General features: G+C 40.5%; 1 protein-coding gene and 1 long non-coding RNA gene across 17 annotated transcripts; one reads left to right on the forward strand and one right to left on the reverse strand.

Moving 5' to 3' along the window:
• On the reverse strand, positions 1 to 12,289 carry LOC109204776 (uncharacterized). Its single transcript, XR_003213486.1, has 6 exons — positions 12,217 to 12,289; positions 9,617 to 9,769; positions 4,851 to 4,942; positions 4,125 to 4,200; positions 2,955 to 3,037; positions 1 to 2,694 (listed from the first exon to the last, which is right to left on the reverse strand). It is a non-coding gene; the product is annotated as an uncharacterized LOC109204776 (long non-coding RNA).
• Positions 5,435 to 25,003, forward strand: lrrfip2 (leucine rich repeat (in FLII) interacting protein 2). Of its 16 annotated transcripts, XM_005473858.3 has the most exons (27): positions 5,435 to 5,642; positions 6,825 to 6,970; positions 12,272 to 12,358; positions 12,784 to 12,843; positions 13,439 to 13,498; positions 13,649 to 13,687; positions 13,901 to 13,969; positions 14,920 to 14,967; positions 15,079 to 15,147; positions 15,346 to 15,429; positions 15,884 to 15,940; positions 16,313 to 16,366; positions 16,490 to 16,546; positions 16,950 to 17,021; positions 17,238 to 17,351; positions 17,808 to 17,849; positions 19,422 to 19,553; positions 19,945 to 20,016; positions 20,841 to 21,011; positions 21,100 to 21,192; positions 21,568 to 21,660; positions 22,350 to 22,451; positions 23,267 to 23,399; positions 23,527 to 23,697; positions 23,792 to 23,871; positions 23,982 to 24,086; positions 24,176 to 25,003. In XM_005473858.3, the coding sequence occupies exons 2-27, from the start codon at positions 6,863 to 6,865 to the stop codon at positions 24,284 to 24,286; spliced, it is 2,283 nt and encodes a 760-aa protein (XP_005473915.1). In that variant the 5' UTR covers positions 5,435 to 5,642; positions 6,825 to 6,862; the 3' UTR covers positions 24,287 to 25,003. The 16 variants fall into 16 exon arrangements, with proteins under 16 accessions (XP_005473915.1, XP_025753326.1, XP_019222045.1 ...); XM_025897541.1 differs by lacking the exon at positions 21,568 to 21,660 and having other exon boundaries at positions 24,176 to 24,520; XM_019366500.2 differs by lacking the exon at positions 19,945 to 20,016 and having other exon boundaries at positions 24,176 to 24,520.
• Positions 25,004 to 26,613: the final 1,610 nt, after the last annotated feature.

Raw genomic sequence — 26,613 nt, forward strand, 5'->3', positions numbered from 1 at the left:
CTGACCTGTGCTACTATTGCACAATTGCCCTCATCTTGTTGTCCCACTAAAGTAATTATACGGTGAGTAATGTAATTAACCGGTACTACTCTAATGATAATGCTAAGATAACAAGTCCCAAAAACCGGTTATCAACATGCAATTACATCCATTATGCTGTCAAAACAATGAAAAGAAGTAAGCAGGCAAATTTATTCAACCCATCTTTAATTATTTGCACAAAAAGACTTTCTAAAGAAGAGTCTCTGGGCACAGATCAGCACACTCGCCACAGCACCGAGAGGGGAGCGGTAAAACGAGCTCCTCTTTACACACAAACGCAACATGTCTGAATGAGTTTTGGTGTGAGGGTACTACCTCATGGTGTGAGGTGCTTTTTTTCATCTAACACCCTTTCACCAAATGTCAACTGGCAAATAAGCCCAGCCTACCCCGCAAAGAGGATTACTCAAACCACTCTCTTTGTAAAAGGTGGGAGGCAGGAAGATGCTAAACACAAGCAAATAAAGAATTATAGACATTTAAATGTTTGCCTTTTTGCAAAAGTGCTCCAGACACACAAATGCACGGGGCGAGTGCGCAGAGCTGCCTGCGTGACAGCTGTCTTATTTATGGCTCGCTTTTACCCAGAAATTCTTACTGCGAAAGGTCACACGCTATCATTCAGACATCACAAAATGAATGAAGACAAACAAGCGGAGAAAGTGTGCTAACGTGCCATCTGGAGTACACAAGGTTCTCATATCCATCAAAACAAAGACACAATATGATCAATGAGCCTCTACAAGTCTGCAGTCCTTGATTGACTTTCTTTGCCGCGAGCCTTTTCTGCTACTCTAAGTTGTTCCGGTGTGGTCATCAACAATGAAATGGGTGTGTATGCAGCTTGTCTGCAGCTTCACGCTCCCCTGATTCTTGTTTTGCAATCAGCACAGGCCGGAATGACACACCCCGCATCACTAACGCTCACTCGGAGAAGCCAAGAGAGTGGATCAGCTACAGACGTCCACAATGCTTGACTGACAAAGGACAATCCAATACAAATAGAACCCATACAGCATATATCACTTATGACAGCTAACTGAAAAAAAAGCATCCGTGTGTGGTGTTATGAATGTAAGTTTGCAGGGGCAAAGTCACACGAACAAATTATCAAATTAATTTTGATGTTTGTTTGCTTTTAATTTAACAAAAGATGAAATGAAATGAGATGTTAAATCTGCACTTACACCACACCACAGCACTTTTTCATGCACGGAGCAATTAAAACAAATTTCCACTGCCTTAAGCATTACCTCAAGCTTTATTTCTTGCTGCGCAATGACCCAATTACCCCTGCGCACCATGCTCACATAGGACAGCCAGTCACCGGGTTCAACCCCACAGGTGTCCAGACTGCAAGCCGAAAAACATCAAAAGGCACCTTTTAAGACCACGTTTATGATCTACTCGGTTTGCCCAATCTGTTTACCAGAGATGCCTCTCTAAATGTTAACTCACGTATCGTCGAAGAATGTCCAGCTGATACTTTGCAGAGCTCTTAAAGATAATTGCTTTGTTGTTGTTTTCTGCCAAAACTCTATATTCTGCACAACCATTGTCAGCTGGGTGTTGAGGCCATAAGTGCTGGTTATGTTACTGATTACAATCTTTAGGGACAGGCAAATATATCTCATTAGGAGCTGTGTGAACTTATTTTGAGCTCTACGACCAGGTTCAAACAGATTATTTGCAAAACTACCCGATACTTGTTTACTGCATAATTATGTGGCATCGTAAGGCAAGTGACCGGCATCACTTATGATTGAACAAACAAGTAATACTGGCTATAATAACAAAACCGTAAAAATACAGGAAAAACTGTAAAAATACAGGAAATGTATGGCAAAGTGCTCTTCTTTGTGAGGGAACGAAAAACATATTATTAGCAACCTACAGTAGATGTTTATAATATAATATAGTTGATTACAGTTTATTAAGATGTTGAACCAGCTCCCAGTTTAAAATCAGGAGACAGAAAACCCTTTACACTTTTAATATTGGGCTTAAAACTTTCCTTTTTGCTTATAATTATGGCTTGCTTAGGTGACCCTGAACCCTCTCTTAGTTATACTGCAGTATGCTTAGGCTGTTGGGGGCTTCCCATGATGCACTGAGTGTTTCTTCTCCACTCACCTCTTTTCACTCTCTATGTATTTTTTACACAACTTTGCATTTAATCATTAGTTACTGAACAAACTTTTGTCTTTGGTGCGCACAAAGACTCACAGGAATGCACTCAGATTGTTAACTAAAAGTCTTGCGATTGTTGCTAAAGTTACTTTGTGTTTAGACTTTGTTATATGCGTGCACTTCAGTTTCCCGTGTTGGCTGAGACTCCCGTAGCAATTAATCAAGTCCAGCCAGCGCTCATCTTGAGGATAGCTGTTAAAATGTTTAACACAGCATTCCTGTAACCATGTGTTTAATAGAGTTTGGGGGAAATCATAGATCAAGAAGGACAAGAAATAGTCGAGAACATGGGGTAACAGTAAGCTTGCCTTGGAGATTAGAGAAGGAATACAAAAATGGAAGTTATCAAACAGCTGATGGCATTATACTGGAAAGCTTGAACTCTCTGCAGCACAAAACCTTGTAGAAACTGTTGTTTTAGATGACATGTAGTTTAATACCGACAAATTCAGCTCCCAGCACCTGTAATTTAAGAGGAAAATGTATTACAGCCTACAGCAGTTAGGTTCCTCTCTCCCTGGTTAGCATTGTATTTATTTATCAGTGTACTAATGAGTGTGGTTGGAATGAAAACCTGCAGATTTGTGGCCTTTCTTGACATATTATTCCACATTCTTGTTTGAGACATTAATGAATAGCCACTTTTTGAAAAAAAATGCACATTTAACTTATTATAGGATCTAATTTGTATCTAAGCCACACTCTCCATCCTGCATCGTTACCTCCAGTCTATCTGCAGTCTGCCTGCACAGCTCTGAGGGGACTACCCTCCCCCCAGGATTTGTCCACTCCTTGTGCTGTGTTCCTGGAAGACCGCAAAGAAGTAATCAATGAGTCATGTGTCCTGATTACAACCAGCTCCCTATGGAGCATCTTCAAAGAGGCCCCGAAGAGATGTAGGCTAGGAGAACTATTGCCCTCCATGGGGTAATTACAAGTCGAGGCTCTATGGTCTCTAGTCCTTTTCTGTGCACACTCTGGCTTAAAGACAGACCAGACCAGTTAACAATTCACTCAGTCTTGTTAGCGCAGCGGGAGGCTATTCCAACCACTGATCACCAACTCATGGTGTATACCATCCAAAATTATACAAATTCACCCTCAAAAACATATTTTAAAGAAATACATGCTATGGCACAACGCTTATTAATTGAGAGAAGCAAATGACAAAGTCAGTTAAAGATACTATAAACAGGGAGAGTGACATTAAGATTTGCTGCAGCTGAGTACACGCCTCTCTGTCCCAGGAAAACAAGCCAAGTGTTTAAGTGTTTATGAGTTAAAACTGCCATAAAACTAGGAAAACACACTTAAGTACTGTCTGGCTGCCTCAAGGCTTTCCGTTTTTTTCTCCACCCCCTCCACTATTGCTTGTCCGGTGATATTCACACACATCATTTACTTTAGACTGATATCCAAGTCCCGTGGCTGTTTGCTTTGTCCTGTTACAGTAAAAAAATGTGTTGCAGAATCCAAGAAATAGCATCCGAGGCAGTTTGCCAAACATGCAGTGATTCTATGTTCTGCCAGGATAACAGCCAGAAAAACAAAGAACTGCAATCACTATTATCAGTGACTGATGAGCTGCTGCATAACTGAACCCAATCTTGTGCATCTGTTGCCTATTTATTTAGCTATTACAGCTGCAGTAGTTAATTAGTGCTTGAAGTGATGACTACATAGAAAGTTAATCAGGAGTAGAAGTGTGGAGACAGTGTGGCTGATGTTGTCTTTGGGTTAAGACTCCAGTAAACCCTGTCTGCACGGCAGCAAACAGAGAGAGGCGATCAGGGACAAAACAGTCATTAGCATTAGCTTCCTGTAATGAGGGAAAATAAGAATACGTGTGTGTGTGTGTGTGTGTGTGTGTGTGTGTGTGTGGTTCATGTAACCTGTGTTATGGGTGTCAGTCAGGAAATTCCCACACAGGTTCTCCGCGTGAAAATCCCTTACAGGTGTTCAAGTTCTCTAAAAACACAAAGAGAGATAAACAGTACTTTGTTTGCATATATTCTTGGAGTTGTTGCTAATAAGACACTAGTTTTCTGCACTGTTCTCATGCATATATAAATATTAGGTCACTGCCCTTGTATAAGTTTTGTTTTGGGTTTTTTTTTTTGGCTCTGTCAGACTGCCATCTATATTTTTTTAAACAGGTGACTTCAGCATTTAAGTTAAACGGCATAAATGTTTGCATCCACATCATACATTTAGGAAAGTATGGAGTAACTCCATACAGCACTGCATTTTTACAAAATGCAGAACAAATCGTTATCCATTACTGCCCTCATGTGGACAAACTATGTAGCCGTGACAGCAGACTACAGTGCCCTTTGACCTTCCTAGGTAACCTCTGCAGCTTTGGTGGCACACCATATGCTATTAAATGGGCAACCAAGTTCATGGGAGTATTCGGTTTGTTCTATTAATTACATTCATACAATATAGCTGCACCAGCTGATGAATGACCTCTGTTTAGTTTCAAAGGTACATGAAGGTTACCAGCATGACCTCCTCAGTCATGCTGGTTACATGATTGCTGCAGAAGCACTAAAATATTATTAACCGATATGTTTGTTTGTTTTTATTAGCAACTTCTATGAATTAATGGAACTTACAGTTGAAGGATATCAGTAGAAATCCGATGAAGGGGTACACCGACTTTATTGGGTGGGTCTGGACCCCCGAGCCCCATCGATAAGGCCGACCTCTGACAAGGAAAAAAAGTAAATGCTGAAAATATAACATTGCATAAAAACGAAATAATAATAATGAGTAATAATAATAATAATAATAAGTACTGGATGGAATTTTTTGAATAAGATAATATTTTGGCAAAAATCTACATACAATATATTCCACACTACATTTTCAACTGCATTAAATTTAAACTGTACTTAAATATGGGCTAAAAGATAAAAGCTTTACAGATATCATATAATCATTTGTGAGCAAGCTTAACAAAGCCTGCTCATCAAAGCAAGAAACTGTCCAATACAAAGGGATATTTATATAGTAACAACAATATAAGATGGTTGATTTTTTTCTCGTTTAAAGAAAGAAATGTTTTTATCGCCTAAAATTATTATATGGTAATATAAAAACTAGAAGGTCTGCATCAGTTTGAAAAAAAAAAGTTACGATTCTGATTGCTCTTGCGGGACGTGAACGCAGCATCACACCCTAATTTTTTTTCCAACATCCGGGTCCTTTGGAACCAACCAGTGTGTGTGGAAACTGGGTAAGGAGGGCAGTGAGGAGCGGTGGAAAGGCGGACTGATGACAGCTGTCACTGCGGACAAAAACACTAACAATCTCTGAAGAGAACCCGAATGGCTCACCCCTGAAACTCCAGGAGACAAGGGATAACACCTCGACAGTATCGCGGGTTATTTAAAGGTGTCGCGAAGGTGAGGTATTGTTTTTGGGGGGCTGGGAAATATGACTGGAGGATCAGTGCCAGTATGCCCTGTCTGTCTCTGGAGAGTCCAGGTTAGCCCCACTAGCTATCCAAGCTAACTACCCAGCTAAACAAGTGAACTAGCTTTAGGTAGGTCTTCGGGACCTGGGGGGTGGGGGTCATTGCCGTGGGACGGACACGTCTAAATAGTTCTCGTTTTCTAGAGCGTTAGCTGGACTGAAAGCTCAATGAGAACCTAATAAGGGAACTTTTCAAATATGAATTCGGGAACGACGAAATGCTAGTTAGCACTCCCAGTTAGCTCAGCAAAAGAGCTAGCTAACAGTAGTTAACGCTGGTAGCTAATGCTAGGGAGCAACACATTGCCTCACTTCATTGCATTACTTTTGTTTTAACGCAGCCGTTATTTTAATTATTTTGCTTATATGACATGGTGTAGGGGATAATTCCAGCTTTGTTAGTGGGTGGTAACTTAACCCAGCTGATTAATGATGGCTGGCTAATCACCCTATTCTTTGTCAAGGATCAGAATTCCTTAAGTTGCCTGCGGCGTCTGTGACTAGTCCGTTTGACTCTTGGACCTACGCGGTTTAGCTCATCAAACGTCTGCATGGAGTGCTCATGTCTCACTTGGATCCTCTGACTCAGCCGGATCCTAAACTAGGCGTTTTCCCCCCCGCGTCTGTACCAGCCATCCACAGTGGGCTTTTGTCTAGTGATAATGTTAACTCTGATATTACTCTTGTGTCTATCAACGCATGTGGAATACCCATTACATCAACTTAAAATGCAAGCGTAATCAGTGGACAGGTATTGTTTGTAGATTTTTTTTTTTTTTTTAACTAATTGTGTTATTAATTCTGTACACTTTATCATGCTGTGTTTTGGATTGATATCTCCGGCTGATTTAAGTTACCAGAGCTCCTTCTATATGCATGTCACTTTAAAGCTGGTTCATGTCAGTCACAAGTGTTTATCCAAAGCCCTTGTGGATTCCATACAAGGGTCTGTTTTTGCAGGAGTGAAAATAAGAGATATGAAGTGTCTGAGTTGGGAGTGCAGAAAGCATACACAGTGAAACACAGCCAAAAGACATATGTCTAATTATTCTATCATTTGACTTTGTTTACTGACTTGTTGAAATTATTTTTATCTGCTTTTGTTCCTCCAGGAATTAACACACGTTTCCATTTCCTGGGCTTACACAGTATGAGTTCCAGTACTAACATGGGGACACAAGGCACTGGTAGAAAGCGTGCTCCTCTAAAAGATCGGTTCTCAGCAGAGGATGATGCGCTGAATAGCATTGCTCGTGAGGTAAGGTCATTCATCACTTACATTAATTTTGAAGCTTACTGCAATGAACCTGGGATGCTTTCTCCATAAAATGTTCCCTTTATGCAATCCTGAATCAATGCAAATCTGATTTTTAGTCAGCTCAAATGTTCTTGTTTATCCTTGTTGAGATAATGGGGGCTTCAAGTATAGACAGAGGACTGATTTGTCAATTTAAGGGTGGCTAACCTGGGCAGCAGAACCATCACTTTTTAAAACTACCAAGTAGTTTCTTAAGAGCATTATCAGTACTCATATGCTTGCCTAAGCAGCATTATGGTTTGTGAGAGCCCTTTTAAACTGAACATGTCGATTAAATCTTTTGCCTAAGCCTTATAATGTAAATGCATGTGTCTACTTACTTTTTGTAACCCTTATTGTATCGTTGCAATTACTTAAACCAATGAAAAAACTCAGGTCATCTTAATGATTTTTCAGCAATGTGTAACATTTCAAGAAGACAGAAGCATTTTTTTTTACTTTTATGTGAATTCAAACAAAAAGAATTAAAAATGTTAATTATCTTTTTGCCTGAGAGATTGTGGAAAGTATTTACCAATAGCTTTTACACCATTTGAAATTGAGCTAACAATTTTAGAGCCCAGGTTTAGAGTAACCTGGTTGATCTTACTAATGTTCCAATGTTGTCTTTTGAAAAACTGGTTGAAAGTTGAGACCAAAGGCTACTCAGCAGAACTTGTATGCGATCTGTCAGGTTTCAGACTAGGTTAGCTATCAGTTCAGTTTAACAGCACGTTGAATTAGAGAGGTGTACGAAGACTGCAGGGCGAGTGATGTTAATTTGAAGTGTGCGTTTCATTATCAAAAACCTTAATGTCTATATTTAGATATGGATGTTTGTGTTTTGCTGGTTAAGTTCTGTGTTTCACCCCAAGCAAGTGAAGACAGCTTGTTTGGAGTCCACAGAGGTTGACTTCACTTGTAGTGTTTTTGTTCACGAAGGAAAAACACAGGCAAAGAAAAAAGCTGCCTGGCTTGTAACGACATGCCCTGGGATTATTCCATTTTGTTCCACTACAGGCCTTTCATTCCTTCACTTTTCTCCACAATAATGTGGATAACAGCAGAAAAAGCAAATATTGTTTTTGGTTGTTGTTGTATTGTTTTAAATAGTTTTTAAAGGGATTTTTAAATTCATATATGCATGTAATAGTGATTCTGCTGGTTTTTTTCCTGTAAAATTTAGGCTAAATCAGATCATTTCTTGCCTTTAAAAGCTTAAACCTAACGGTAAATATCAGCCTTTAGTTGATGTTTATATTGACCTTTGAGAGCGAAGTCTTTGATGATCGAAAGCGGTGCAGTTCCTCATTCTTGAACTCTAAGCACAAGGCTCCATTTGCTCTCTTTATAGTTGCGCAGGCTCATCATAGAAACATGAGTCATCCAACCCTCCCAGTCAGGTCCTAAATCTCATTCTCTTTGTGGTGCTAACCAGAGATTAGACTGTTTAGGGAGTTCAAGGGGTCAGTGTCTAACTTGTTTCACATAACCACCAGCCCAGAGTCTTAAACCTCTGCAGCTCCTACCTTGTGGTCAGGAGAGCCGAAAGTCGACCAGTCTAAAGTCTTGGCACAGTCCGCGATTGAGAGTGACTGTGAATTTGAGCCTGCACCATCACCAGACTAGTTCTGAGGCCCCTTACATTACTGGGCACTCAATCTTTGGAATACTGGCAGCTTACAAATCAAGCAGGGGCCAAGTATTAGAATTAGATTATCACCTCATAGGTGTTGTCCCTCAGATAGGGATCTAAGGAGTCAACTATTTGAACAAAGCCATGCGCGTCTTTTTTTGATGTAGAGAGAGGAGTGTCTGTGCACAAACTATAGTTCATAGTCCATTTGATTTCATTTCTGATATCACCAAGTCGCTGTTGCAATGGAAAGCGTCCAACTTTCCTTATATGGTTAGGAGTGTTAAGAGTTCAAAGAACAAAGCACCTATTACAGTCTGTGTTCATAAGCATTGGGATTGCTGCTGGGATACAAACACTACCACTCCTATCCCCATTAAAACCAGTTTTTAACAATTATTATTTGGATTTCTAAAAGTAAGACATAGGCATAGAGGAGTGAGCATTTTCAAGGACTAGTTGAGTACAATTCAAAGAGAGCAGAGACCTGGTGGTTTGCTATTTAGGACTAGTATAGAGCACATACTAAGCAGATATCATAATTATTTCCACTGGAGTTAAAACAAGCTCAAACAGATCTCTCTTGTAAATGTGACATTGAGTCTTAATGGGACTACCTGCATAAATATAGGTTAATTTCAAAAAGCTCAATATTGACTGTTTCATTTCAGATGGCAATGATGTACCATATTTTATCAATATATTATTATTCTTATTCTTATTTTTGATTTTATTAGATTACATTAACTTCTTGTACAGTGGGTGTTTTGCTTCAGGTTTCACAGTGGCATTTTGTAGATCATGTACCAATTAATCTGCTCTTTTTTTATTTCTTTTTTCTTTTTTAATAAGTTTCAAATTTTCAGAAAGCTCAGATGTCTTGAAGTGTTTTCTGAACAGCATTCTCAACCCTCAAGTCACTTTACCTCTAAACCAGAGGAAAAGGAGCCAGCTGTTACATTTCTTATTACCTGAATTTTGGTGAATATCCCAGGTGATCATATGGTGGATTAATCTTATTGCCTCAAGTGTAGGAGGAGTGTTTAATGGCGAACTTCTACTGCTCGGGTTACCTTCTCAGGCCCATGATGTGGCAGTCAGAGAGCAAGGCTGGATGGGCCAGTCTATAGATAGGACAGACAGAGAAGCTCAGCTGTGCTGCTGTGCAGAGCAGGTCATACTGTCAGACAGATCAACAGGTGCAGAGCACACGGCCAGCCATCTCATTTGCTTTCTCATTTGGTCTCTCTTACACACTTGCAACTTTACTTCCTTTTTCACCTTGTACAAATCACAGTGCAGGATATTAAATTTACCATAGGTCAAAAGTTTGTTCTGGCAAAACATGGCCATCACTTATATCCTGAAATGAAACTGAACATCCAAACCACAACTTGTTTTTCATGGGCGACTTGCTCAAAATATTGAAGTTCCTATTATATGTTCTGAAGTTGGTAAACTATTATTAATCAAAATAACTCTTGAAACTGTGGTATTAGACTGTCTACTTGGTGTCTACTCATTGCTCCCTCTACATTGCTATCAGTCTTTGTACAGACTGCAGGGATGACAGGAACCAGGCAATAACAGGGCTTAATTTGGAGTTGAGGTTAATATTTATCAGCCAATGATGTTGTCATTTTAAACAGTGAAAGTGAAACTCAGCGCTGACTAACAGGTGCTTATCTTTGCTAATTAGTATGGTTGTGCCAATTGTGAAGGTCTGGCCTGATAACAATGGTGAGAATAAAAAACTGGCTGCACTTGATGTTGCTAATTTTGTTTATTTATTGTTTGTTTTGGTTTGTTTGGGGTTTTTTCCTCTCTCTCTCTCTCTCTCTTTCCCCTTTTCCATTTGCGTGGGGGTAACAAAGAACTCTGTATTTATCACTCTGTCTTTGAACACTGGTGTGAAACGGAAGATAGAAACATCAGTCTGTTCCATTGGTAAATGTCATCTTATTTGCAGATGTCAGTCAATGGTGCATCTTTCCTAATGAGCAAAGAGAAAGGAGGACTAAATGGTTTGTTTTTGTTGGACCTTAACTAATTTTGCCAGCATGAGTGTGAATTGAATCACTTACTTCTGTGACCAAATAATTTTTCACAGTGGCACTCTGGTTTTCAGTCACAGTGCAGTGAAGTGCTTGCAGTGTTGATCCCTAATGTCTTTTAAGAAGAGAACACTGGCAGGCTTTAGTTGGAAATGCAGCAAGGACAAGATCAGAGTTTGGTTGATGTATTTTAGCTGATACTAATCTATTAAAACATGTCTGGATATGAACATCTCTAGCTTGTATTTGTTGTTAGGATTAAATGATTATTCAACTGCTCAACAAGATTGTTAAGTTGTGTTTGTGCGCTTCAGGCTATTATTGAAACGGGAATAGCGTAGGTCCACAGGCCTTCGATTCTGGCAGTGGAGATAAGAAATTGCTGGAATGCTGACAGTGTTTGTCTGTAGTGAGATACTGTACACACTACCCCCAGTATTTATGGACTGCCTTTTAGCTAGAGATAAAGGGCTTAGTTTCACGAACAAGTTTGCCATTCTCTGTTTGTGGCATGTTTAGTTTCAGAGCATGTTTGGTATGCTGTTAGTATTCAGTACCCAATGAAAAGCTAGGCTACATAGTCACCTGTGTCTAATCGGAGCTGTGAAGGGGTTGCTCACATTAGCCTCCATGCTCTGTACAATTATCTCCTGTTTATAATCTGACTCACTACAACAAATTATGCAATAAAAGAGGAGTTTTGGTATTCAGGTTAGCTTTTATTTATAGCTGTTTGGTGCTTCAGGGTCACTTAGATATTATGAAATTGTTTTCAGGCTGACTCATGTTGTTTTTTTGTTTTTGCTCTGCTTCTCAGTTTGTTTATGCGCTATCGGCATCTCCCCCTGTGAGGGCTTTAAATTAGCCCTCCTGAAGCTAATGGTTAGCACATGTTGGTAGGGATGAGGCATCCCAAGCACTCAACGGGAGCTGTGGCACAGAGGAAGCTGGTCCGCAAGGGTCCACAATGTAATATGGGCTGTGTAAAGTTTCCATACTGTAAAAAGACAGACGTTTTAGACCTGTAGCAATATTTGAGAGTTTAGAAACAACAACAACAAAATCAGCGAATATTAATGTTATTTTAGTCGAGGCAAAACAAAAGAGTTCAATCTTTGATATTGCTGAAGAATAAGGTATTTACAGAGCAGATCATTTTACAGTTACATGGAGTGGTCTCTACTGTGTGATTAAAGCAGTGTTTGTGAAATAAAAACAAATCTATCTTTATTATCATTTTCTTTTTTAAATAAGCACTAATTTGTCTATTTCATCCTGGTAGATCCATAAACTAGGTAGTTTTTGGTGATTTGTTATTGTTGATGTGTTGTTAAAACTAAGCAGCACTTCATCTTATGTGACAACACAACCTTCAAGCGAGTGTGAAGAAATGAAATCAACCCACGTCTGCCAGAGTGCCTTCTCTTTTACAGGAAACAGTGAAATATCCAAACATACTCATGTAAATTCTACTGTGTGATTATTTTTATTGCAGCGCTCCGCTATCTCTTTTATACCTTTTTATAAGTTTCCATTTGAGATTGACAGGTGTGTTCATGTTGTGTGTCACAGGCGGAGGCGAGGCTGGCAGCAAAGAGGGCGGCTCGGGCAGAGGCAAGAGACATCCGAATGAGGGAACTTGAACGGCAACAGAAAGAGGTGAGTGGACCTGATAGGCAAAGATACTCTGACTGTAATTCAGTCCATCAGGTACTCTGATTTACTGCTGTCTGTTAGCACAAATGTTTTGTAATTTTACTATGGGATTTGGTCTTGTTTTCTTTCTGCTAATCACATTTTAATGTTTTGTCGCTACCTCCTGTTTGCAAAGTGCTCATCTTCTTCCACAGCGCCTCTTGCAGAGGAGCTGCAAGCTGTTGACTTTATAGCATAAAAGAAAATCTTAAGTGACAGTTCACATACAAAAATATACCCATGGAAAGAAAAAATGAAAGTGCTGCATGTCCACAAATCAACAAAAAATCTTCTATTCCTGGTTTAAATGTCACCCAGTTTTTCCGTTTCAGCAGTTTTGAATGAAATATGATTGTATGTTTTTCCTGGCATTTCCTCCCTCTGCCCAGCTTTCTTACCGCTCATCCAGCAGTAGCAGCAGAAAATGGGGTCAGATCCACCAGTGGATGGTAGGCCAGTGAGGCAGTGTTGTTGCTTCCATTTCCACTAACACAGCCTGTTGTGTGGGACTGAGCCCCAGTCAACCCTGACCATTTAGCTACACTTGACTCGCTGACTACTATGTACCTCACTGTGGAAATATGCCTCAACAGTGTATTTGCTTTGGAGACACCGTAATCTGTGACTATGTGTATTTGGAGAGCAGGCTTTGGCCTTTGACTTTATTTAGAGTGGGTGAGTCTGTATGTAAGGAGGCGGTTTGGACCGTTAGCTGTACTCCTCCAGCTACTTAAGAAATGATAGTGTCTTAAATGTTTATGAACTACTTCTGCATGAAATTAATCCATGTGTTGGTGTATTGATGTAGAAAAGAGGTTTTCACTGTGTGCTGTTTAATGAGACAAAGGTTTGTAATATATTAGCATGTCTAGTTTATCATTAATCCTGCTGTTTTGCTTAAAAAGGCTAACATTTGCAAATGTTTATGACACCCATTTGGTGATAAACACGCAGAGGTTATTTTGAATGGCTCGGGCTTTGCACAGCAACCAAGTGTTCCAGTGATCTCTCTGCTTTCACTCCAACTTTCCTTCCTGAATCTAGGCTGATGCAGAAAAAGCCAGAGCCTCTAGTAGTAGTAGATCCAGCAGCCGTCATCAGCGGGTCTGTATCTCTCCTACATACTTCCTCTTTGTCTCCCTGTATTTCCTTTTCTTATTTCCCCTTTAGGCATACAGTAAATCTCTCATCACTCATGTGTCTGTCTCTCTCTATCTGCTTTTCTACTGTGACTCCATATTTCCACATTAACAGGGGCTGGATGATGATGTCACGTCAGTCCGCAGCTACAGGGTGCGTACATAATACACCCCTGCCAGGTTTATTAAGACTGCACACTCATAGGGGCACACTGATGTGTGAAAGCCATTGCTCTTGTGTGGAAAGCAGTTGTTATATATATTAAGATTCGGCTGAATGGCGTTTTATTTTGACAGTATTGACTGTTACTTTAGTTTTCTTTGAGAAATTGCCTGCTTATCTTTTTTTACTGTTTTTTATTCTAAGTCATCATCATCAGGAATACGTGACTTGGGGTCTAAGAGTCGATCCAGTTCCTATAGAAAAGATGCCTTGGTTTGTTCTCTGTACATTTGTGTGAGAGTAGCTTGAAGGCTAAATAGCAGATTCACCTAACCTTATTTTTGCAAGCAGATCTAACTCATAGATGGTAACCGTTTTAAGAGTAGTTACCTTTTTTGGTTGAAGTTTCTCATCTACTAATCTTAAAAATACCTTTTCAGTGCAGTTTGCACCATGATATTTTCTGAATGCCTGGCTTTATGATTCTGATTAATTGATAAGAAAACTTGGTGTGACATTTTTCAGCTTCTAAATTCTTTTTTTCATTGTGCTGGAAATGCGTGCACATTGTCACTGGTTCTCAGATATCATTTATGGTATATTTTTACCCACTAGTGTATGCTCATAGTACTGTATTGTTTGGCTTGCTTGTGGTGTTGGCTGTGAAATAAAAATGATACAGTGCTTTCATGAGGTGTTGTAGGTAATATATGGGCAATATAATGTAATGTTAGGGATTATGGGTAATTTTAGTATTTTTCCTAGATTGTTGCCAGGCACCCTGATGGTCTCATAATATATCATAAATAAGTGAAGTTTTGCAGCTATTTATAGAGAGAGTTAAAAGGTGTTATAGGCACATAAAGGCCAATTGTTAGGCGGTTGCCAGGTGATATAATGACAACATGATATCTGAAATGGATAAGAACCTTGTGGGGCCTGAGTGGCAGCGTGCGTGTCAAGCTTGGTTGCTCACTTCCTGGTCATACAGCATGAGTTGGCAGACAAAAAAACAAACTCACAGATTCTAAACTGTGTAAGAATAGCAGAGTGTACAGTACAGCATTACGAAAAGCTTTTTCAAAACACAGTTATGTGTCTAGTACACCAAACATATGCATGCATGTGTAGAAGTTGACCTAACAGCATCCCAGAAGTGTTTTTCTTTGGTTGTTGCTCTTGTTGAATCTTTATCCGATCATAATCCTGTGGTCTCTCCTCAGTCTGATGGCATCTCTACTAGCTCTGCGCTCAAGAGTTCACGCTCCACTGTATGAAACTTAGGTGTTGGTCATTCTTTATAACTTTCTTTTTCCTGAAGTTCCTGTTTCCCATTACAGCTGCATTTTCTTTCTCTTTGCATTTTTTTCTGCGTTGAACAGAGTTCTGTGTACAATGATCTGCATGGCCATAAGAAGGCTTCATCCCGGTCCTCAAAGAAAGACCTTCTGGTCAGTGTTGTTGTCTTGGCTGAGATCTCAAGCATGGAGATGGTGTAGACTCATTGTGGTGGCTTGCTGTGGTATTTTATTGGCAGTTGACTTTACCCTTTACTCATCATCACTGTGTGAAGTGGCGCATAGATCAAGAAGTGTTAATAAAACACACGCCAGAGGATGAAATTTCTGTTGGTGGTTATATCCTTCCAGACTGGACTGTACCACGATCAGAGGAACTACACCAGCCTAACAAAGACCAAACCACCACCTCTTCTCTCCACCTCTACCTATCGGGTTGGTCCTTTGCTGTGCAACTTTTAGTTGACAGACACTCACTGAAAATGGAGCCAACTGAAGCTGACTATTCCTGTCTGCATGGTGTCGTTTAGTGGAGTTTTTATGTGTTACATATTTGTTAGATATTTGCAATAAGGGGCATTGTGTGTCATAATAATCAGGGTAGAGAGAAACATACCAGTTGGCGCATAGTGTTGCTCAGAACTTTATACCCACACTTCTTAAAATCATTTGAATTCATGTAAATTACTCTGGCAGTGGTGTTATTTAAATGGACATGTCATGTCTTATCACACTTTGAGCTCAAAGTCCTAAATGTGTTAGGTTCAGCAAAACATTCGTCCTGTTTCCACTCGCTGCTTCTCTTTATTCTCTCACCACCTCACTGTCCCACAATGGTCTGCCTCTGTCCTCTAAGGTGACCTTTCCCTGCTCCTTTCCTCTCCAACAGGCCACCACTTCCTCACCCTGCACCACCAGCACAGGGCTGTCTCGCAGCTACAGCACGGTCAGTTTTTGTTCTCTAAGTGGCCAGCATCTCTGCACGCTTCTAGTTGCCTTCAGAGGCAGACCTCCCCCCTCTGTCACAGCCACGTACATGAGATTGGATGCCCAGTGTGGCTGGGTCTGCTTATATTTAGCTCCTGGACTCTGTGCGCACTTATCTGTGGGCAGAGATTTGTGCTTCGGTTAGATAAGACAGGAGTCTGTGTGAAGCCAAGGCTTCTGATGTGGAGCACTGAAACCAAGCTGAAGTTGGAAAACCAAGTATTTGTTTATTGCATGGCTAAAAGAGAGTCTGTTTAGCTAGTGCGTCATAGATTTATGTTTGCTCTCGTGTTTTGCTGAGTCCTACGTTGTCTCCCACGTGTACCCTCAGGCCTCTATATACGACGACGCTGGCCTTTACGGCTCAGGCTACAGTTCAAGAGCTGTAAGTCTTCTGTTTGTCGAACCACGTTATTTTTGCATTGTCATCCCACAGCAGTTTACTGTTATGCCATTAGTGTGATGTCTGGCTCCATGCTGATCCCTGTCCTCCTCATCCCATCCACAGCCCTCTGAATACAGCTGGTACTCCTCTGGAGCCAGCTCCACTCGTAGCAGCCCTGTGGTGAGCACCTTAAAACCACCACCAGCCTGCATGAGAGCACTCAAACACCTACTGCTAACAGTCTCCTCCTCACCTCCTCTCACAGTTTCAGGAAAGCATTTTTGACAGACATTGTGTGACAAGTGTGTGAACAGTTCTGTGCAGGTTGAGAAGTTGTAGCAAGGTTTAACTTGGGTCCAGCTGATGCATCTGAGATAATTATCTTAAATGCATAAAATTAAATTAAATTACGTTTCTTACTGCTGCTTTAATTCTATTTAAGACTAAGACTTTCTTTCTGTCGGTTGCTGTTTGAACAAGAATTGTGTGTTAGAGTAAGTTTTTGGCATGGAGATGTATGAAATTACATTGATTCCTCATTTTGTGACGTTTGTCTGTTTGTATGTGTGCGTGTTTGTGTCAGTCTTCCTCAGATGATGACACTGTCAGCAGTGTGTCCCAGGAACGCGGTAGCAGAGGCAGGAGGGACAGTGGGGTGAGCTGTAGTAATGGGGTAGTTGATGTGCCAGTAAACTTAAGCGCCTTTGCTTCTTTGATTGTATTATTACTGGGCAAGAGATTCAGCTCAATACACATCATTAATGTAATACTCCTCTGTACTTATCCTGTCTCATGTTTTACTCTGTGGCCCTCTCTAATTCTGTCTCTGCCTCTTTCTCTGTTCTCTTCATCCTGCGCCTGTTGTAAGTAGTCTTCTGACTTCTCGGACATTAGTGAGTCGGCCGCTGATTATTTCAGCCGCTCCAACCGAAGAGGCAGTATTGTGTCTGACCTTGATGATTTGAGTATTCCAGATTTGGATGCTGTAAGTGACCGAACAAAGTTCCAGACAGTGTGCTTGGGAATGGAGTCTAACACAAATTACTGACAGAATGACAGAAGTAGCTAACGCACGATTAAAAATTATATTTGGTATTTAAAATTCATTCCACATCTTTTTTTTGTTTGTTTTTTGGTAGAAATTAATCTGTTCTTGACAGTAGGGTGGCTGTGGGCCACTGCAGTGGTTGTGAATGCAGTGTGAAGCAGCATGGACTGCTGGGTATCTAATGTATTGGTGTCTTGATCCTTTTTCAGCTGTCAGCTCTGTAGTTTTTGTGAACATGCAGCACTTTTACCCAACTCATATTAACTTGTAAACTGCCTGATTTTACAGATGAGGAAACGACTTCAAGCTTGACCATACAGGTTGTATGTTCTGATTTATTGCATGAATATGAACTAAACTGATGTTTGTTTGTTTTTCTTTCTTGCTTTGCAGCTGGATGAAAAATGTGACAAGCAGTATTCAGATTATAGTCGCGTAAGTGCCATTACTTTTTTTTTTTTTTTTTTTTTCTTCTTAAGCAAAGCATTAAATGATCTCCAGTGAAGGTGTTTCTGGGATACTGTGCAAGATTCTTTTTAAGCTAGTTAACACTGACCTATGAATCATTCAGGTATTTAAAAAAAAAAAAAAAAAGACACCTAATAACCAGTATTATTTCTACACATAACAGATGGCTTGCCAGCAGCCTAAAGTAAAAACAAATCATTTGTTCCCTTTTTCTTAATTGAAACTGTGAAAAATGCCCTAATGCCCATCACCAGTGTGTGAGTGTGTGTGTGAATGGGTGGATGACTGGATGTGTAAAGCGCTTTGGGATCCTTAGGGACTAGTAAAGCGCTATACAAATACAGGCCATTTAATTTAACAGTTTGACAGGCAGAAAATGGAACAAGTGAAGAAGACAGACCTTAGAGGTCCTTAAGAAATAGGACATAGACCTGACACAGGACCTGAAAGATGCATCTGACTTACTGTTCGCTAAAGCCTCAGAAATGGTCTCAGCAGAAGTGTGGCTGTCAAGAAGCTGTTCTTTAGGGAAACGGGGAGAAAAGACTGAGGTATGCTAGATTACAAGAACCGAACTGAAAATCAGTGGCAACAGGTTTTATGGAGTAATGAATCCAAATTTGATTGGTTCAAAACATCACCAATATGTGTACGGGTACAACAGTGAGTGTCTACAGCCATCCGTAATTGTTTGGATTGAATTTCAATTTTGCTACATTTCGATAAATTGCTACACCTATTTACCAATTTTGTTACACCTATAGAGATTTGAGGGATCGCACAAGACTTTTGTACATCCTGTTTGAGTCATGTAGGAGTCGCTATAACAGATGTCCTCAAAGGACAGTTTTGGACAGTCATGGGGATAAGAGGTCGGAATATTGTTGCTTTTCAGACATGTAGCACACACCAGAAGATGATCTCCATCAGATCATTTCTCACTGTTAGAGAGGCTTTTGTTTGGTTTAGGCAAGGGTGCATCCTGGGTAGAGCATACAGGTGCCAGGATGTGTGTCACCCTCACTATGTTATTATTATGTTATCTCACATCAACGCAAGGCAGGGTTAGCGAGTGTTTCATTTCAGATCGCACATACAGCTTCACCAGGTAGCGCTAAGAAAGGTTCAGGGTTGCTGTGTGTGTAAGTGTGTAAACAGCTATAGTACCCTTATACAAAGGAATGTGGAGAGCAGAATAACACCCGACACATTTCTGTTTCTGGTTGCAGCTATTGCACTCCTCATCACATAGTTAATTTAAAAAAATTAAATGTAATGTGTGAGCCATCAATAAATCAAATTCCACTGGGAATTAATTTTCTGTATTACATGCAAGCACAAAAAATGGGAATAAAAGTAACCTAGTGTTTACAAACAATATACAAACAGCCGTTTGGGAGTCTGAGCTGGTTTCTCTTTCAGGTGGATTTGAATAGAAAAGGATTACTCAAGAGCCATGTAGTATCAGATGATTGCTTTGCATTGTGCTGTGCTGCGCTTGTTTTTCTCACTGGGGTTTGGGGTACTTTATGTCCTCAGCCATCCTCCCGCTGTGCCACCCCAGGCCTCTCGGCAGCCACCCTGGCATCACTGGGTGGTACCTCATCACGTCGAGGTAGCACAGACGCCAGTAGCGCCTACGACCCCGACACCAGTCTGAGTGAACTTAGGGTAAGAAGTTCAAATGCACACAGTGTCACTTTTCTATACTTATTAGTGAATAACTGTTTAGAAGTTAGCAAATGAAATTCCAATTTGAGTTTGGATGTTTGATTATTGTGTTTTTGAGCCTTTTACGTAAACACATATTCCTTCTGGAGCGTTGCCTCTGCTGCCCTCCTGCTGTTCTTTGTGTCTGCTTTAACCAGTTTTCTGTGTGTGTGCATGGGAGGACTGGATGTGACATGTGCCCATGACACTGTCTGTCTCTAAGTGGGCATCTGTATGTCAGCTGGACTGTTTGACATGGCAGCACGGGTGCTTTGTTATTTCTCCCTTTTATACTCCCCAACCTCTCTGATGCCCCAGTTCACCCCAACCATTCCCTCCATCTGCTCTACAGGATATCTATGAACTAAAGGACCAGATTCAGGATGTAGAAGGGCGGTACATGCAAGGGCTTAAAGAGCTGAAGGTAGAGGGGCTTGAGCTCACAGCATGTCTTCTCTTGTCCTCTGGGAGCAGCATGACTTCACTAACTCACACTGCCTTCCCACTCACACCCCTGTTGAAGTCTGTCCTGTAGCTCCTAACACCACAGCTGTTTCTTTGCCTGCTACCAGTCAGAATTGCACAATGACCCTTTATTTCTGCATGGTCTTCTCCCTCTTCCTGTTTTGATCTTAAATGAAGACACTCCCTCAGTCAGTGCTGGTTTTCAAAGTCTTAAGAAGAAGAGTAAAAGCTCCACCTGCTGACAGATCAGTCGTGCTTTCAAATTATTTCTTCCACCCAGGCTTTCTTTGGCACAGGGTTGAATGGCCCTCTGGCTCACTGACTTTCACAGCAACTTCCTGTCCTCTAAGGAAGGAAACTTTGTTTTTATTGATAAGAGTAGTTTACTAACAATCTTGTGTTCTTCATAGTTGGATACAACTGGTGCACTTTTAACTGGTTTTCTGCTTTCTGGTGCACTCATAGTTTTTTCAGAGACCCTGCCTTATTTCACTGCTGAAAGTGGTTGAAGGCATTTTTATTATTGTGTGATCATTTTCACCATTTGTGCATTACATAGTCCCAAATGACATATTCAGTATTTTTAATAGCATTTTTGTATTTTAAGTAATATCTTTTTATTAATCTGAAATTTTAACATGTGTAGCATGTTTGGCCATTTCATGTTTGATGTGTTACAGAAGCTGTTCTTATTACCAGAGAACGCACCTGTTGCATGTAGGTGAACTGTGCAATTAAAAAAAATATATTTTTCAGTATTAATATGTTGCAAACCTTTATCAGGAGTCACTCACAGAGGTAGAGGAGAAGTACAAGAAAGCCATGGTATCGAATGCACAGCTGGACAACGACAAAGCCAACCTCATCTATCAAGTGGACACACTCAAGGATGTCATAGAGGAGATGGAGGAGCAAATGTCAGAGATGAAGAGGGAGCTGGAAGAAAAGTCAAAGGTAATAAATCTCCTATGTGGTAACCTGTAACATTACAAACTCTTTTTACAGAAGAGCTGTGGCTAAAACGTTCTGTCTCTGCTTTCAGGATCTAGAAAGACAAAAACACACATGTACAGTTCTCCAACATAAACAAGAAGAACTGAAAGAGGGAATCCGCCAGAGAGATGAGCTTATAGAGGTATTGTTGACCCTTAAACTTTTTTTTTTTTCAGCCTAGTGTTGATGTGTCTGTACTGGCTGCAGAAGATGTTCGGAAACTACTGCGCTAGCTTGACAAGGACTGATTGGCACTGGCCCGCCTCTATATCCTCTACCATAGATCCTGTCTATTGCTCTGACAGTTCTTCTCATTCCATATATCAATCATTCATTTCTATATCTATTCCTATTCCAGCTATATCTGCTCTAATTAGTGTCTTTTCACACTGTTTCACCAGTGTCTGTCTTTTTGTCTGTATACATGTGCATTTTCACTTCTTTGTTCCATTCAGTTTTTCCTGTTTTGTTCCTGTCCTGTGTTGTGTCCTCTTGTTGTTGCTCAACACCACTCCAGGAGAGCCAGAAAATGCAGACTAAGTTAGATGCCCTCACCAGAGAGGTGTTTGACCTGCAGGAAACGATAAACTGGAAGGACAAAAAGATTGCGGTAGGAGGTCCCATGCCAGTGCTCTGACAGAACATGAGAGGCAATCGATGGCTGTGGGGTTTTTTTGTTTTTTGCTCCCTTCTCTGCTCCAGCTCTTTTGCCTCTCATGCTGTCTCTGCATGATGGAGACCCTTAGGCATTAGCACATAACAGAACCCATTCACATACGGTTTGGATTTTTGCATGTCAGAATAACAGATTTCAGTTTGATTGTGCAGCCTCAGCTAACAATAACAGTGTACTGGCACGGCGTTAAACCTGCTGTGGTCAACATTTCTGGAAGGATGGTCATGTGAACTCTAAGAGACATTAAGTCCATAAATTGCAGCATGAGATGCATGTTCCATCTGTGAATCGGCCAATTTGTTAATGTAGTCAGCATCGTGGTATTTATTTCATAGCATCGTGTTAATGTACAGTTTTTTGTGAGAATCAGAAGCAGTGCCCCTTCAAACCCCCTGTGCTCTACCTTTCCTTTTAATCTTTCCCTTTAACCCTCAAAGCTCGTCACCTTGTCCTTCTCTGCTCATGTGCTGTTTGTTATTACGTCCCTCTTGTTTGATATGCACAGTGCATGTTTGTGCATGGTACCTGTCTTGTTCCAGCATGTGTGGCATTGCATGTCTATCCAAAGTCTATCCAACTTCTCTGCCTCTTCTCCTCTTGTCTTCTCTCATCCATGTGGCCAGGCCCTAGAGAGGCAGAAAGAGTACTTTGATTGCATTAGGAATGAAAGAGATGAGCTCAGAGATGAGCTCGCTGACATCAAGGGGAAATCCAAAGCAGGAGAGGTAGGTCAACCGAATGCCAGAAAAAATAAAGGTTACAGGAAAGAGTTGCTGGCCAAAAGATTTTTGTTGTTGTTTTTTTTGTTCTTCTTGGAACTAAGCCTGCTGTTTTGTTGTTATAGTTTTACTTCCGCTGCTTTGTTTTTCTTTCCACTTTCTTTGCTGTTTCACTTTTTTAATTAGTTGTTTTTTTTTTTTGGTTTTTTCCCCTGCTTCCTACTTGTGCATAACTTTTGGTAACTGCTGAATTTGTTCTTGACCATGACTACGTTTCATTAATTAAAATTCCTAATGTATGCAAACATTATCACTGTAGTACTTGGATCTCAACATTGTAACTTTCCTGAATGGTAAAAAAAAAATATCAGTCAATAACAGCAATGTGAGTTCAGATGATGAGAATGCACACTGCTAGGACATGTTGTTGTAACAGTACAATAGAATTAACTGGAGTCATGTTTCTTTACCCACTGCCAGATAGGGTGACGTTATCTGAAATCAAATTTTGCAATAATATTAAAGTGTTTAGCAAAACCTGTCAGAACACAAGCAGAACATTGTTTGAATCCATCATTATTCTCATCAAGCAGTTGTTGTTTCAGTCCAGTTTGTGCTTTCAGGCTTGGATTAGTGCAGCCTGTGCAGTGTCAGGGTGTATAACATTGGAATGAATGTCTCGATCCACACGTTTAAACATCTACAAATCACAAACTGTTACATCCTGGAACCACAGCACTCACTGTGAGGGATGGTATCCTATAAAAAGAAAGTATAATAGAACAAGGCTTCAGCTAGCTTTTTTTTTTTCTTAACTACAGCAACATGGGCTGGTCATCATCCCAGATGGTACACCAAACGGAGATGTCAACCATGAGTCTCCGTCCTCAGGGATCACTTTGGTCTCCCAGGAGGCCGCCCAGGTGCTGGAGTCTGCAGGAGAGGGTCCACTGGGTGAGTTAGACCACCTGTTGCGTATATAGTGGGAATGTTTACAGCAAGCTAGGCATTTCAACAATTTATCCTTGGAAAAGACTAAAGTTCTCAGCTTGATTAAATGTACTCTCCTTGTGTTTTGTAGATGTCAGGCTACGGAAGTTGGCAGAGGAGAAGGACGAACTTTTGGCTCAGATCAGGAAACTGAAGAATCAGCTGGAGGAGGAGAAACAGAAACACTCAAAGGTGGACATTTCGTACACAGATGGGGAGAGGATGGAAAACGGTACAGACCTGCACTTTATTGAAATGCAGAGTAAGTTGACCTCGCTACCTGACCTACACAACAGCTAAACCGCAACCACCCTTTGTTTTTGTTGGTTTTAACGTTGAAACTCTGCTCTCTGTAGGAGATGCCAACCGACAGATTAGTGAATACAAATTCAAGCTTTCAAAAGCAGAACAGGAAATGGGTACAATGGAACAAAATGTAAGTGAAACATTTTGCAGAAACCTCAGTAAAAAAGTATTGTGGCTAAAATAGGAAACTAATCCGTTCCGGGTTTTTGTTTGTTTGTTTGTTTGTTTTTTCTCCCCCAGATTAACAGACTTGAAGGGCAAGTGTCCCGGTACAAGGCAGCGGCAGATAATGCAGAGAAAGTCGAGGACGAACTTAAAGCAGAAAAACGTAAACTTCAAAGAGAGGTAACAACACTTAAATCAGTTTTAGCCCGGAGCACAAAACCTGATCTGGCAGAATGTTGACCGTGTTATCTCCCTCTGCTCCCCCACAGCTGCGCACAGCTTTAGATAAGATGGAGGAGATGGAGATGACCAACAACCATCTAGTAAAGCGCCTTGAGAAGATGAAGGCCAACAGGAATGCCCTTCTGTCACAGCAATGAGGCAAGGCAGCGCCACCACAGAAGCCCTTAAATCCGCACCTCAGACCTCTGACTGCCATATTGCGACTGGAGCACATTTCCATTTTCAGCTGTAACACTTTGAGATTTGTAGCTAACCAAAAACACTTAAAACCTGTAGCACAGGCAAACGAACTGAACTGTTTTCTTTTTTTTCTAAATCAGAGACATTGGTTTTGTGTGGGAATGAACTCAGAAATACGACTAATAAAACTACACAAGTTGCTGGGAGATACATCTGAGGACATTTCTCTACTCACTACTTAAAATTTCAGAGCTTTATACTACATCATGTTATCCATGAGATTTATTTCCCTCTGACTGGGTGCTTGACTGTACCTTTTGTTTTGTTGTGTTTTTTTGTTTTGTTTTGTTTTTTGTTCCATAAGTTGCATGAATGAGTATAATGATGCTTTTTAAACAATTCAACCCTGATGGCTGCTCCAGCCCTGCACCTTCCTGACTTCCTCTCACACAGTGAAGTGCCTTTTCACACCAGGAGATTGGGGGTCTGCACCGCTTAATAAAACAATAATTGTTTTAACAGGTACATGTATTTAAAAAGGAAAAAAGTACAAAAAATAAAGGTGCAGTTATTATTTGAATATATATATAAAACCAACTGTGTCTGCTGCGGTTTCTTTGAAATTTTTCAAATATTTAAAAGATTTCTTGAAAATAAATGTGTCATTTACAGAACTGTGGATTTGATTTTTTTTTTTTTTTTTTTTTTTAAATGTAGGACAATCGACCCAACATTAATTCTACATAGATCTTAAGGCACTTTACATGTTAGGTACAACAGTTAACTGCATGTGAACACAGTAATCTAATCAGCCAGTCACATGACTGCAGTTCATTGAGGCATGAAGACTTGGTCAAGTTCAAACAAAGTAATAGAATGGAGACAAAAGATGGTTTTGTGGTTCATCATGCCAGCCAGGTTGCTCCAAGTATTTCATAAACTGCTGATCTACTGGGATCTCCCAGACAACCTTTGTAGGGATCACAGAGAGGGGTCCAAATCTCTGGGTGAAAATGCCTTGCTGATGCCAGTGGTCAGAGGAAGAATGGTCAGACTGCTTAAAGCTGATATAACAATAACCCAGCCACTCGTCACAACCGTTTTCTTCTGCAACAACATGTTGAACCTTAAAGCGGATGGGTTACAGCAGCAGACGATCACACTGGATGCCACTCATTTTAGTTAAGAACAGGAAACTGAGACTAAAGAAAAGAAATGCCCCCTGGGCTGATTTCTGCTGCGACATTTGTGTGGTAGGATCACTGTGTGATGCTGTCACATCAGCATGAATCAAAAACTGCTGAATGTTTCCAGCACTGTTTTGAATCCATGCCATGGAGAATTAATACAGTGCTGAAGGCAAAAGGGTGTCCAACCTGGTACTAGCAAGGTGCTCCTACAAAGACCCTGCAACTATTCACTCTGAGCAAGTACTTGATAACGACAGGCAGATAAAACTCACTTCTAACCAGATTCAGGGAACGTAGTGTCAACTGAGCTAAACCAAAGAGTGAAGTTTTAAGTTCTGTCTCTTGAACCTAAACTAAAAGCTGGTTTGACAGGAGAGGGGTCTGATGGCTGATGACTTGAAACTTTTGGATGCTCTAAGAAGAAGTAAGCCGTCACTCTGAGACTGACTGGCTCTATTGAGAATTTCTCATTCAATGTAAGGAGAAATAAAATTATGAATTTAACAGGGAGCCAGTAAAGAGAAACCAAGTGTTGTTTTTTATTATCCAAGCAGTCTTCATTTGATTCTAATACTGAACAGAAGCCCAATATTTTATCAGGGGCCAAACAAGGACAATGCTGGTTTAACCACATACGCCGGATACTCAATGATCAACCCAACCATTATAGCGCCATCTTATGGTCAAATTGATACAAGCTGGCATCCTGAAAGATGATTTTAAACCAAGTGGATTTTAAAAACCTCAAATGAAGCCCATCATTATGGCCCTTTAGTGATTCTTTTATGAGCTAAAAATACTTCAATGGCTTAAAGCTAAAGATTCATGCTAACATCTGGTGTCCTGTCATTCCCACTGCCCTCAAAGTGAAGGCTACAAAAAAACCACAGAGCAAACCTATAAATTTTGTGGACCATTTTTATTAAATATTATCTGCTTTTCTTGTGTTGTTTCCAGTCAAACTTTCTTTCCCATGAATGTCTTTTAACACGTTAATCCCACTGCTAAGCAATACATGAAAGGGGCTGTCAGAATTCTTCACTTCAGGTTGTGTTACTGTGATGCGCGAGTGAAGAATTGAAGTTATACTGATT

Source organism: Oreochromis niloticus, linkage group LG13 (genome assembly GCF_001858045.2).
Source record: "Oreochromis niloticus isolate F11D_XX linkage group LG13, O_niloticus_UMD_NMBU, whole genome shotgun sequence".
In the NCBI taxonomy this organism is placed as follows: Eukaryota; Metazoa; Chordata; class Actinopteri; order Cichliformes; family Cichlidae; genus Oreochromis; species Oreochromis niloticus.

What these genes read in the sequence shown, in the direction of transcription:
- lrrfip2 (XM_005473858.3), top strand. Translation starts at nt 6,863, where the DNA reads ATGAGTTCCAGTACTAACATGGGGACACAAGGCACTGGTAGAAAGCGT. An exon ending in TTGAACGGCAACAGAAAGAG is followed by an intron (nt 12,359 to 12,783) that starts GTGAGTGGACCT and finishes CCCTCTGCCCAG; the next exon opens with CTTTCTTACCGCTCATCCAG. An exon ending in TGCAGGAGAGGGTCCACTGG is followed by an intron (nt 23,400 to 23,526) that starts GTGAGTTAGACC and finishes TGTGTTTTGTAG; the next exon opens with ATGTCAGGCTACGGAAGTTG.